General features: G+C 32.8%; 1 protein-coding gene across 5 annotated transcripts in view; it reads right to left on the minus strand.

The window, feature by feature from the left end:
- Positions 1 to 14,787, minus strand: part of LOC135842556 (CUGBP Elav-like family member 3-A) — a 222,793-nt gene that overhangs the window by 9,009 nt on the left and 198,997 nt on the right. For all 5 annotated transcript variants that reach the window (XM_065360069.1, XM_065360070.1, XM_065360071.1 and 2 more), the window contains one exon: positions 11,586 to 11,662. In XM_065360069.1, coding sequence (XP_065216141.1) covers positions 11,586 to 11,662 — 77 coding nt within the window. The remainder of the gene's footprint in view (positions 1 to 11,585; positions 11,663 to 14,787) is intronic.

The following is a 14,787-nucleotide window of genomic DNA, read 5'->3' on the forward strand; positions in this document are numbered from 1 at the left end:
AAAAGAATTTTCTTTGAATTTTCAATTTTTGCTATACTTTTGAATTGGAACCATTTGAAACTGTTTTTCTGATTGGTGGAACCACCCGCAGAACACCAAAAGTGAAATAGGAGAACAAACAGAACAACTATAAAACAGTTTGAATTTGAAAAAAGTGGAAAACTACTTTGGAAACCTGAACCTGAAAGTTACCTCTTGGAACCAGAAAAGCATGTCAAAACTACATTTTAAAACCTTTTGGGAACCAGAACCTGGAACCATCATATTTTCAAAGGTCTTGAAAATCACCATCAATTCAATTCAAACTCAAACGATTTCCAACCCTGATTTTGAGTTGAAACTTTAAAGTCAAGTCACCCAAACATTTTTTTAGCTCCAGGGGTGTCTCTGGAGGGCAGAAATGGGTCCTCAAACTCAAAGAAGAGGAATTTTCGAAAAGATCGGCAGTTCTTTCGCTCCTGTCGCTACCCAGTTTGCTTTAAGAAAATAGTCCAGCTTCAAATGAAAGTACATTTGATTTGAGATTCTGCGTCGATGTAAGTGATTAAGTAAGCTATTGCTGTAAAATTCCAAGACCACTTTTAGGGTTCTACTGAGCGGTTGAAAAGTTTCAAATCGCTTATTTTTGATAAATTCGCTTTTTGAATTTTTTTCCCGCAAATGAAGAACTATTTTGCATTAATTTATGTATCCAAAATACTAAAAGATATCATTCCTGAAACTGAGGGAATATTTTGGAACGTAGTAGTAGGTATCAATTTTTTGATCATTTTTGCTAATTTTTGCCAATTTCAAGAATCGAAAAAATGTTATCAGTTCTTGGCAATTTTTTTCAATTGTTTGAAATTGGCAAAAATGATCAAAAAATTGGCACCATCTGCATTCCAAAATATTTTCCCAGTTTCTGTAATTATATCTTTTAATATTTTGACGGAATTTATGTGAAATATTTTGCGAAGAAAAAAGTGTTTAAAACATAAATTCATTCAAAAATAAGCGATTTACAAATTTTCAATCGCTCAGTGCAGTAAGGGTACCAATTATCGACCCCCTAGTTTATTTTTTTGAATTTTTCGGAGCCAAATTGAGCTGGAAATGTCTGTGATGGCTTGAACGATAGCTTGACATGTCTACTTCAACATCCCAAAGCCCCAAGACCCAACATTTTCATTTACTATCTTTTTTTTACATTTTCCGAAAAAGTTCAAAAATTCAACCAAAAAAAAGTGACTCAAATATCGACCCCCCCCCCTAAAAAAACGTGTTAAAAATGAGTAAAAAAACACCGAAATCAAAGTCTAAAGGTGTTAAAACAAATATTTATTACTTAATGCCTGAATATAAAGTATTTAGAACATTTTCACGAATTATGAAAATTGGTCACTTGCCAAAAAAAAAGTGACCCTAATATCAACTTCCTCAAAAAACGTTAAAATTTTAAAATGAGTAAAAAACACCAAAATCAAAGTCTGAAGAAGTTGAAACAGATTATTTATTACTTGACATATCAACATAAGAACATTTTACCGGAAACTTCGGCCCATTTCTTACGATTTTGGTTCATCTTTTGGCATGTCTGTAGCAAAAAACAAAGTCTTGGAATTGCCAAAACAATGGAGGGTCGAATTTAGGGCACTTCATAAAAGTAACTTTGACCAGAAATTTGAAAACTCACCGTTGAAATTACCCAAAAGTAATTAGCACTAATTATTCGTTCAAATGTCAGCTTTAAATAAGAATTAACACAAAAATCCGCCAAAGACTATTTTCACAAGCTCACTTCGAACAAAATTCAAAATTTAATGTTGACATTGTTGACTTTCTGATTTTCATTTTTTGCTTGTCCTTTCTCACCATTTGGCTTTACAGAGGTGATTTTGGTCTCATTCGCCTTTTCTGTGAAAAAGGAATAAGCAAAATGTCTTTCCAAAAATTTTGTGGCATTATCAGGAGAGTTAGAGGGCTGGGTAGCGACAGGAACAAAAACAGCAATTTTTTGGAAAATACCTTCTCTTTGAGGGCTCATTTCTCTCCTTCAGGAGCACCTCCAGAAGTCCAGAGCTAAAATTCTTCCTGAGTGGTAACTTTCAAGTCAAATTGGAGGGTTTTTAATTTTTTGAGCTCTTTTCGCCTCCTTTCCTCCTCCTCTTACAGAACCGTGGTGTGACCAGTATTTTTTCCAAGGGGAAGGCGAAGATTTCTAGACATAAGCAAGTGAAAATTTGAAAGAAATACTTCACATTACGACTATAGGTACCTATTTCATGAAAATTGAAGATGAATTGCTCCTCAAGTGAAGTGAGAGCAAAAATTTTCAATAACATTGACAATAAAAGCAAACATTTTTTTTTGCATGTTTTAAATAACATTTTCAGTTGCTTGGAGGAGCATTCGTTTTTTTCGCACTCTATCCCCCTACCTCATGTGGCAGAAGTGAAGCTCTCAGTCATGCTGGAGGCAATTTTCCGAACAGAAATTCGGCTACCTATGTATGAACCTACGTAATAATAACAATTCACTATCTATGGTACATATGCTAAATTCAAAACCAATTCTGGGTACGTGCGAAAAATAAAGGTTAAAAATTAGACTAATGAGGCTCGGTTGTATTGTGATCATCTACTTTGGATACATACATTACATTATCAGGTACACTGCACTATTTTTACATCGAAGGTAACTGTTCGATTAATTTATCATAATTTCATTACTAGTCGGTCCATTAACGAAAGTAAAGTTGAACCTTTTAACCGATATAGGATTTTGATTTGGCGAGCGAATCAAGATAAAAAGACTACCTACATTCGGTATAGTTTCCTGCAAAACACTGAATGCGTCGTCGTTACATTGGCCAGTTATACCGATAATTGGACATGGTAATGCTTCTAACAGCAGCCTTTGTTAGTAAAATCTGTTGCAGTGCATCAACAGCGAATACAACACGAGCCTCCCCATCCTTCAGAAACAGCCCCAAATTCGCAATTAACTGGAACATTTAATTAGAAAACTGCAGGCTTTCGTTTCATCGCTTCTGTGCTGATTTTTTCACAAATAATAGCACCCTTTATCTTTCAATCTGTTATATTCGCCATTTTATAAACCATGCACGGATTTTTAATGTGTGTAGTTAGGTACTACCTACCTACCTATGTAGCTAGATCTACTATAAATGAAAATACACCAAAGGTTTCATTCAGCAGACGTAAAAAAAATCACTTTTCAAATACAATATCAGTTCTATTTGACGATTAGTTGAATACAAACATATTACAAGCTTCCTATGGCGAACTACCTATCAGTTTTGCTGGACAGTTGAGTGTATTATAGTGCTAGAGTGGTTAGAATAATTAAAATACGTATCTAAATTCACGTATTTTACTCCATTTTTATATTTTTCTCTCTCTTAGATTTAATCACCTTTCATGTCAAATTTTCTTTTGCATCGTCTACTCTTCATTTTGTCAGAAAATTTCACTCAGCTTTTAAGCTGGCAGTAATGAGATATAGCTTCGAGAAATATTCAGTTATTTTTTTCTCTTCATTTTGAAAATCGTTTAAATTTCTTTGAAAACCCATCGTCGTCGACGTAATTTAAACGATTAATTTTCCGTGCTGGGAAGAACAGGTTGATTTTCCTACTGGAATTTTTTTTTTCAGTGGGTTGTGATGTTTTACTCGATTGTTTGATATACCTACTTACCTACCGATCTACTCAGACCAGACAATTTTGCTGTTATAGAACTTGATAATATCTTATAGCATTTTTCAATTTAACCGCTAATTATATTTTGAATGCACGGCTAATTAATTCGATGAATGAAAATAGGTATTTGATTAGGGTATTTCTAATTAAAATGTTTTCAAACGTTCAATTTTCACCTAACTAGCGATGTACATAACTAAGTCATTATAGACAGAGATACAAAGTGTGACGTAATTAGTAATGCTTTAATATTCATAAATGTCTGATCTTTACGTGGGTGCCGAGGGTATAGAGACACACAAAAAGCAGAAAAGAAAAGACCTTTAAACCATTCTTGATTTATGTTATTAACTCAAGATTGAAATTTCAATTAAGAACTCGAGAAAAAGAATACGAAACCGAGATTAAATAGTATTTTATAAAAGACAAAAAAATCCAAAGTGAAAACTAAATTAAAAAGATCTTGTTAACGAATAATTAAAAAAGAAACAATAAGAACAAAAAAAATTAAGAAAATAATTTACCACTCGATGAGGGAAAAAAGCTCTTAATTTGACGACAACGTTGAATTTCCGCCTCGAGAAGAGCTAATTTGTTTTGTCACTGCTTGATTTTTTTTAATTATTTAATTTAAATCGGCGGTGTTCATGGTGTCATCTTCTTCGGAGGGTATTTGTTTTTTGTGTTTTTTTTCTTTCCTTTTTCGTTTCTTTATTTCGTCGTATCGAGTACCCATATAGGTTTTTGGTAAATTCGGTATTGTTTATCGAGATATAGGTACCTACGTGTTGAAATTATTACTACTCGTACATTGAAAGAATCTACAAACCAATGAAGCGCGTATTGAAATTTAACAGATTCAACGAATTAATTCGCGAATTAATGAAAAAGCGGTAACCTTCAATTTAATGGTCGAGTACCCACGTTGAAAAAAAACTATCGAGAAGCGTGCCTGCGTATGTGTTTTGTACTTAATGAACTGAAATTATTAGGTACACAAAAAACTGATAGAATTTTCGTTCGAAAAATATACAACGCGTTCCACGAAATGTTTTTCTTATGTGCGTACGTAGTTTTTAAATTTCTTCATGTAAAAGATAATTGAGAAGGAAGGGGGGTGAAAATTGATCAGAGCTACAATAATTAATTGTCATTAATTTTTTGAAAGCTTGAACTGAAAATCTACCGCTCTAGTGAGTTCCTCATCCTCAGTTAATGAAAAAAAATCCCCTTGAAAAAATTCAACTTTTCTCTTTCATGTCAAAAGTGATTTCAAAAACGTGAAACCAGCGAGAAAATAAAGTAGATGAATATTACTTAGGTACAAGGGAAATACCTCAATGCCTCAATGGACAGAATAATTATTGGACCCGATGAAACTGAAGTAGAAAAAATTCAAGGTGCTAAAGTGTAAGTATTTCTCAAATTTTGATAAATTTTTAAAAATCATTGAGCGAAAAATGGAAGAAAAGATGAATCAAAAATTTCACTAAATTGAGCTAGAAAATTGAAATTTGGTATCTTATCTATTTTCAACTCCTCAATTCGATTTAAAATTGTTTTTAATCGTTTCAACTGTTAAGTGTTTCCGAAGGTTACTTTGAAAGTTGAAATTTTCACAAAAAGTTACTACATTAGGCTTACCAGTTGAAAAGCTAACATTCATTTTCTACTCCAATATCAACCTAGTATAGTTCTGAAGCCTCCAACAACGTTTTGGGTAAAATTTTGTGGAATTTTCACCTCTCAGAACAGACTTTGACTCTCATTTCTTTTTTTTCTTCTTTTTTTTTCAAATTCTTGTTTTCAACTTTGGATAGATATTAGTATCTAATGCAATAGTTGAAAATTCTCTGGACATTTATTTAGGAAAAAATACGCGTTTAGGCAGGGTTAAATTCTAATCATTTCACAGAAAACTTTTTGAAGGATTCATTTTGAGTTCTGCATGATAATTTTGAAAAAAATTTGCATTCACTGCAAAACTCCTCTTTCTAGGAGCGGGTAAGCGATGTTTTTGGGTCCATGGTAGAAAACATTTACAGGAACTCACCGATTACTGTGAATTTGTCGGGGCCAATGTTTGTGCAATTTTTTCAAAGAAGGTAAAGCAGCGTGGTTGTTCAAAGAAATACTGAATAAATCAGCTTTTCCATTCAAGTATTAAGCCCTCTCTTCATTTTCTCGTACCTAAAAATTTTGAAAAATAAAGTGTTTGAGTCCGAAAATCCCATTTTTTTGTCAAAAAATTCAGTGTATTGCACAATTTTTAAAACAAAATGTATTTTTTTTCTGTCACTAAAAAAAATCGAAATTTCGAAAAAAATGTTTTCAATTAGGTAGGTACTTGAGTACTTTACCTATCATTTTTTTTTAGTTTTTATTAACGCAGGTATGTACCTTTGCTCATTGCTGCAAGAAGATTTTGGTTCTGTTTTTGGCTCTGATAAAATTCCGTAAAAAGACTACAATTTTCGAAAAAAAAACTGAAATGACTCTTATCGCAATCGGGGGGGGGGGGGGGGTGAAAATTGACCCCTGTTGAATCTCCAAATTGAAGGGGTGCACAAAAAGTGTTTCCGCCGAAATGTTCATTTTTTGAGTAGGTAAATTTGTAATAGTTTCTTCCAACATACTCGTAAAATTGAAAGGAGGAGTTGCGGTAAGGCCATTTTTTTGGGCTCCAGGGGTTCCCAAAGTTGTGAATAAAGAAAGAATTTCAGAAACCACTGAGTATTATTTTCAAAAACTTTTTCATCGTAAATAGCTGTTTAAACCCGATAAACGTGGTAGGTGATTTTCTTATTTTCGACCGTCGGGGGCAAAAATGGGGGGGGGGGGGTTAATTTTTTGGAAATTTTGGAACCACTATTTTGAACGTACCCTTTTGAACCCCGCTAAAAAGCTTTTTACAGTTTATCAGTATCTAAAAGTCCTTCATCCTACCAAATTTTGAGTTTAATAAAATTTTCCGCTGGTACTTACTCAAAAATCCAATTTTACAATTTTTCGTAATTTGGATATTTTGGGAAACCCTGGAAAACTAGAAACCTGTGATTCGCGCCAAACTTCACGTCTTTAGGTATATACTTATTCGATTATCTAGATGAAAAAGTTTAATTAAGCTTCTTGTATATTCGAAATTTTGAACCACTTTTTTAGAGTCTCCCATTTTAGGCACCCCTAAAAGGTGTTTATGCATATTTTTTCATATAAATTGAAAAGTTTACATTTGAAACGCACTAGCAAGTGCTCGATGATTTTTCATTTAATTTTTCCTGTAACTTTCAAAATTGAGCTGTTTTGGGTCAAATTCTGAGATTTTATTTTGTTGAAATCGTGATAACGATATTTTGAACTTTTTTTCAAAGCGTAAAATTTCGGAATTTGACCCAAAATAGCTCAATTTTGAAGGTTACAGGAAAAATCAAATGAAAAATCATCGTGCTCTTGCTAGTGCGTTTCAAATGTAAAAGTTTTTGAAAATATGTACTACTCAGTGGTTCCTAAAATTGTTTCTTTATTCACAACTTTGGGAACCCCTGGATCCCAAAAAATTACCCAAAAAATGGCCTTATCGCAACTCCTCCTTTGTCTGAAACAGGCTCATTTCTTCAAAAAATCTGCAAAAATATTTGTGTTTTTTGCGTTTATTTGGCATTCAATTTTTTGAACCAGACAGGAGAGAATCGACAGAGGACTCTAAAATACATTACTATCCAAAATTTCAGTAGCTGAAAATGATTTTTCGATATTTGACGAATTTTTAAAATTCAATTTTGGCCCATATAGGTAAATGAGAATAATCAAAATTTGACCAAACTGACCTAAAGAGCTGAAATTTTGTTTGTAGCCTATTTTCGACCTCCCTAGTTGACTGGTGATTGTTTTTAACCAACCGCGAGCCTCCATTGGATTTTAGATGGTAAAATTTATGAACTTTTGGGCTCAAAACTTCTTGTACATAATTGGTCAAAAAAAGAAAATCACCGGAATTTGGAGATTTAAACCAGAGTATGAACAAAATTTCAGCTTTCAACCACAATTTGATCAATTCGATCAATTTTTGATTTTTTTTTGTCAAGGTATAATAAGACAATGAATTTTTGAAAAATTCTCCAAAAAATGTAGAAATAAAATTCAGCACTTGAAATTTTGTCTCGCGGGACATTTTTCGATGCTCTTTCAGTTTTTTTCTTTCGTCTGGCTTGAAAATATCTCTGCTCCATGTGATAAGAATTTATGATTTTTTTTGTTGGATGTATGTGGGAAAAATTATTGGGGGGAGGGGGGTCAAGTTTCAAAATTGATTAAAAAATTAATTACAGAGGATTTCGTTAAACTGTAGCTTCTCGTACTTCTAACGAAATGTGTGCTATGCAGTGTTGCCACTCGAGGTATTTACTCGTTAAAAAAGTGCTATTAATATTGGTATTTATTTTTTTGATCATCAAAATGAAGTCATACTCGTATTCATGCATCGTAGATTTCTTGCCTTTAATATTTGTTTATTTACGTATATTTTGTCTCGCACAGCAGTAGGCCAAGTAAAATACGAGGTCGAAAGTAGACATCCTATGTACAAAGCTTTGTGCAAAAAATCGTAGAAGCTCGTTTCGAATACTTAATTTAAATTGGCTGTTTATTCAATTTTTTCTCAGTGAAGATATATACATAATATTGTTGGAAAATTCGTCGTTTTGTTTACAATCTTAGGTATACATTTGACATCTTCATCGACGATATTCTTATATTATTTGTAAACGAAATGAACCAGGAAACGACAAAAAATTTCGCCCAAAGAATTAAAAAAAAATTCAACCAGGAATGGAGCGGCGTTGAAGAGAAAAACGATATAATAAGAAAACGCTGATAACTGTCAAAAACAAGGAAATCTTTTGTTTTAATAAGCGAGAAAACTTGTTAATTGAAAGAAGAAAAGTTTCCAAGTAATTCTTTTTTCGGCCTTGTTCGCTTTCCAAATAAAGCAGGAAATCGAAACCAAAAAATATGGTTTCACTGGCGTTAACTTTTTATCATTGGTTTTTTACTTGCAAATATGGTAGTGGAAAAAAGTACATAATACTTATAGGTACGTTTGTGTGCGTGTATTTTTTTGGTTTTCATTCCAGTAGCACGTAATAACGCTTATAAAAAGATTTTTTCTCTTCGATAGTCGAGGCGCTGGAGTGAGTGGAAAAAAAACCACCACAATCGAAAGTTTAATAGGGTTCGGATTAAAATTAAATTTCCTTATTTTAATATTTTCCGTCTGAATGATTCTAATGCTTTGTGTTTTAATTAAGTGCGCGTTTAACTGTATTCATATTGTAGTTGTATTTTATAAATGGTATTTTTCTCGTCGTTTTTTTCCCCCACAACCCTGTACGCGGGTTTTTCAACAAACTATAAACAATGTTAAAGATGCGAAATTTAAACGTGTAAGCGGCCGGAAACCCGACGAAGAGCGCCGGCTACGGGATTTTCACAATGTATAATCGGATATTTAAAGTTTCTTTTACAAGGAAAAAATTGCCGTTGTGAATTTTCGAGGTAATTGATTGGATGGGAGCGGAAATAGGCGCAGCAGCCATTTGTTGGAAAAGTTTTTATCGTTATTAAGTGACTGTAACAACGACCTCGGGCAAAAGTTTTTCGATAGGTAAAAATGGCAGCAAAAGAATTCCATAAAGTTGATAATTTTGTAAACGTCTGTATGTTTATTTTTCACTCTTTCACTCGATTACCAACTTATGTAATTGGTGATCGTTTGTTGAGTAAATAAATCTGAATGGGCTTTAAAGGAGGAAAAAAAAACCCTAGCTTTTGCCATTATTTAGAAAATTGCTTAACGCTCGAATTATTTAATTAAAAATAAATATTACTTCCAACATATCCAATTACCGCGGCAACGTATTCGAATAATTTAAACATTTCGCCAGCCATCGAAAAGATAAGTTTTTTTTCACTCGATCGAACTTCATAATTTCCAAACGGTTAATTTACCAAAATGAATTATTTTCTTGACGTAGGGTGTATATTTCAGTGCTGACGTAGTTTTTTTTTCGATTTCTCCAGTAGTCGTGGCATTTATGTTGTATTTGTGGAGAAATGGCGAGGTGATTGGTTGAGAATACGAATGGTCGTCGAACGTTTTGCAAGTACGAGGGCCGTTTCAAAAGTAAGGTCGGGCATGCTCGTTCTCCGGAACTGATAGCACTAGCAAGCTGAAATTTGGAGGAGATGTTGGGTAGGTTTCTACGAACACATTCGTTTTTAGTTTATTTCATTTGGTTGATTTGTTCGCGTGTAAGGTGGTGTCAAAGTTGAAATGAGTGGTGACGTGCCGTCCAATTTTGAAGCTCACGGTATAATTCAATTTTTATGGGAAAAATAGGTTTCCGGGGCCAAAATTTATCATAGAATATGTGCCATGTATGGAAAAGACAATGTGATGATGAAACGGCGTGTTTCGAGGCGGATAACACGTTTTCAGGAGAGTCGAACGAGCACACGTGACGAGGAGCAGTCTGGGCGACCTTTCCATCCTGAATCTTGCCAATTTCGTGTGTGCGTACTCTCTTGGACGAAGTTCGTGATCGACGATACACTGTTTCAGATGTTCACCACGAGATAGTGCTGTTTTGACATCAAATTGTCTTTAGCATACACTGCGCATAGTCTATGATAAATTTTGGCCCCGGAAACCTGTTTTTCCCATAAAAATTGAATTATACCGTGAGCTTCAAAATTGGACGGCACGTCACCACTCATTTTCAACTTTGACACCACCTTACACGCGAACAAATCAACCAAATGAAATAAACTAAAAACGAATGTGTTCGTAGAAACCTACCCAACATCTCCTCCAAATTTCAGCTTGCTAGTGCTATCAGTTCCGGAGAACGAGCATGCCCGACCTTACTTTTGAAACGGCCCTCGTATTTGTCGAAATCCACGTGGGTAAATTTACCTAATATAAGGTACGGTTATTGGTTAATTATCGAATGATATTTATTTATTATTGGTTTAACTCGCCGTTAAAGCGTATTGGGTAAATTGATTTTAATGATGATCAAACAAGTCGTTTTATAGTAAATGTCAATATTTTCCTGTATTTTATGCGATGCTGCAGAAATGGAAGGAACGAATGCCTCATCTATTTAGAAAGAGCTGTATTTATAGTGATTTTTCGTTTTCATATTTCATATTTTAAATAATCAGCTAAAATTTAATTGAAATAGTATCGGTTATAAATTTTTTTCCCTTTTTTACTCTGCAATGCCGAGTAATCCGCAGTCGTGTAGTTTCATTGTAGTCCCTTCAAGAAGTGACGTAGGCAACGAAATATGATTCCTTGTACGAGATATAACGTTATCTAGTAAATGAAGGCGTTTTATGGATTTTTTGACGTAAATATTTTGATATTTGTATTTGTATGTACGTATATTAATTTTGTAAAAATGATCAAATTCCGAACTTGGAACGTTGTAAAATTTTGGACGTTGGAATGAATTGAGACGATTCCGTAGTCTTATTTAAGAAGATGATACTTTCTTTGGTCAGGGGCTATTTGGGAAATTTTGTGAAATAAAATTTTGAAAAAAATATTAATGAATGAAGGAACTAGAATTTTATTGAAACATTTTGAGCCTTTGAGATATGTATTAAAATCCATTCGGGAAATGTTAAAAAGTGAAAAATGGTCGTTATAGGATCCCCCAAGCACAACAGCTACTCATACCACGAAAAAAATCCAAATAGCCCCTAAAATACTCAACTATAGTTCACAATGTAGTGTATAAAAATTTAGAATTTGGAAAGGTATTTTTGAAGAATCATACTTCTACATGGATGAAAAAAAAATCCAATTGAAACTTACCGCGTATCTAACCCCATGTAATCCTTTAACAGCAGCTGCAGCTTGTTCTTGCGATCTAAACATCACATATGCGCATCCTGAAACAAGTGAAATAAAACAACTTCAAATGAAATGTTATGGAATATGTTTTCAAAGCATCGGAGATCTTTTAAATGGTTTTATTCAATAAGTGAAATAAAATTCAACCATAAATAGATTTGGAAAATTGGTACTTTCTAAATACCTACGTCTAAATTTATTTATTTTTTTAAAGTTTGAAAGTGCTATTAGGTATAGAAGTACAGGTTATAATATTATTTAGAATTGAAAATGAAAATGGTCAATTTTTGATAACTGGGACACTGAAATGAATTTTTACATGTTTGTGGCAAGTACATAATTTGAGCATTATTTTTTTTTGTCAAATTTCACCTATCTTAAGGTAATCGATTTTCATGTCATTTTCAACTATTTTAATGTTGTAGTTGCTTCTTTTTTTTCTTTTCTTCCTTAAAAAATTGGTACCTAAATTAACTTATTTTTTGCCATTTTCAAAAATTACGTCAATTTCACCAATTTCTCAATTCTCATTTATTTTTTTTTTTTGAGAAAAAAATTCACGTTGTCTTTATGATAGTACCAATTTTTTTTGTGATTTCTAACGGGTTTAGGTTACCTAGCTACTAAATGGAATTTTTCTGATATTTCACAGATTTTTTTTCATCGTTCAAGATTTATTTTTCATTTCAGTTTGCAATGATTTTTAGTAAATTTTTGAGTAATTTTTTCGTGAAAAGTTAGGTTTCGTCATGTTCTGAATATTTCTTACTTGTTAGCTATTTCATTAGGTACGATTTTTTTATGTGCATATAGGTGCATATTTGGTAATTTTGTTTTCATGTTTCGAATACGTAGGTAGGTACTTGCAAAGGGATCTTTCGAAGTATTTGATCCTCCCCTCTCTATAGCCTAAATTTCAGTCGCCCAAACTGATTTTTCGTTTTTTACTGAATTTTTGAAAGTTCAGAATTGACTATTTTTGACAATTTATGCTTTTTAAAAGTGATAAAATTCGATTTCTAAAGAATTTTGAAAATTTCCCAGAAGGCTTGGAAATTAATTTGGGCAGCCTCATATAAAATAAGTCGTCTAATTTAACGATTCGAGTTTATCTGCATTTGACATAAATTTCAGGTAACACAAAATTTCAGCACTTCGAGTGTATTTTTTTGACCAGAATATTCGAAAAATCGAATTTTTAAAATGTGCACGAATAGCTTTGTCCAGTCTAAGATCAACCCTTCTCCCCTCAAATCCGAATTTAACTATTTCGAGTCATTCTGCAGCCTCCGACGTGATTTTGAATTTCTCCAGAAGGCATAGAAATTCATTGGGGCAGCTAAAAATGGAACTGATGGCTTGTGGCTTATACGAGATCCATTTTTACCCAATCTCCAAGCGGACGTCACGAGTGCGATTTTGGACCAGAATATTCTCAATTGTAACTGGAGAATGCTGATCAAAAAACACTCTTGAAGTCTTGAGGTATCCTCCTGGAAATCGGATTAAATGAGGATAAACGCATCAAAAAAAAATTGAGAATAGGCCATACCATCCGATTTATAGCAGCATTACTTAATTTCCATGTATTCTGGAGAAATTTTAAAATTCTGGAGGAGTAGAAATCGTAAGTACTAGAGCCTCCAGAATGACCGAAAATGCTTGAAATTCCGTTTGAGGAAGTTGATAGTTTTAGGACTAATTTTCATCATTTTTACTGAATGAATAAATGTGGGTAGGTAAGGTATAATATTTTTTTAAAATCATAATCCGCCGAAAATGGTCAATTTTAAATTTTCAAAAATTCGCCCAAAATTGAAAAATCAATTCGAGCAGCTAAAATTTTTTTGAAAGGTTTTTGGAAAAAAATCACAAGGAGATTCCAAATTGGGAAGGGTTACGTTATTGTGACTCAGAAGATCGTCAAAAGAAAGTTTTCAAAATGATTAATCTCTCTTTTCAAGGGTTGAAAATTTTTCTCTACGCTATTTTCTTAAGTCTTCTTACCCACCAAAATTCGAAAGTTGGAACGAAATAGTAAAAAATCGCTTAAGATGAGGTTCTTTCAATTTTATGAAGTAAAATTTGATACAAAAAAGTCATAAAACCGCAGCAAGTCGAAATTCTGCACCACAATTCCAAAATAACGCTGAAATTGAATCAAAAGTACCTACCTATAAGTACTTATTCTGCAGTAGTTAAAAATGCTTTTGAAAACATCAAAAAGACGCAACCCACGCATTAAAAGAATGTATGCAAAGGTATTTCGACCTCTAAAAACATCACAATCAAAATACAACGTTCAAATTTTCAACCATTTTCTATAAAATTCAATTCATCTCGAGCATTTTTTTTGCTAGTAGATTTTTCATGTCATAAATTCAAAAAGAAAAGAAATCAAAATATGGTTAATTTCCAAAGGTATTCTCTTGATGTGCCAACTCCTCTACCTTATCTATTCAAGTCTTTCTTATAGTTTCACGTATTTATTCCATCAAAACCATTTTTTTTTACAGTTTTTCCTCTGGAAAACACAAAAATGCCGCAACCAACAATCATAAGTGTAGGCGCGAGTATCAAAGATGGCTAAAATCGTTCCTTTATTCTTACCAATTTACTACAGATAGAGATAGCAATTAAAAACACGCGACTGATTGAATCATAATCAGGGCTCGGATATTCTTTCCCTAAAAAACCCAAAATATGCGCTTAAATATTCCCTAAAAAATGCCAAAATATGCTCTAAAAAGTCAAAATATTCCCTAACGATATGGGCATTGTTTTACAGGAAAAATCAATTCCTATACGATTTTTCTAATACTGTTGTGTAATACCAAGAATTCACGAACAAAAATGCAAAACAGAGCATTTTAAAATCACAAAAAGGTAATTCTAATTCCATTATTAAAGGAATAAAAAACAAATAAAATGAACAAAAAAAAATAAGAAGGTATAAGAGAGCCATTGCCAGTTTCACAAATTTTGAGGGGAAAAAATGAAAAATAGCCAAAAATTAATTTTATGCAAAAATTTGAAATTGAGCAAAATATTCCCTAAAAATTGATAAAAACATAAAATATGCTCTAAAAACGCAAAATATTCCCTAAAAAATGCCAAAATATGCTTTTATATGCTTTTATGGTGAAATATGCTAAAATATGCT

This window comes from Planococcus citri, chromosome 4 (genome assembly GCF_950023065.1).
Source record: "Planococcus citri chromosome 4, ihPlaCitr1.1, whole genome shotgun sequence".
Classification (NCBI taxonomy): Eukaryota; Metazoa; Arthropoda; class Insecta; order Hemiptera; family Pseudococcidae; genus Planococcus; species Planococcus citri.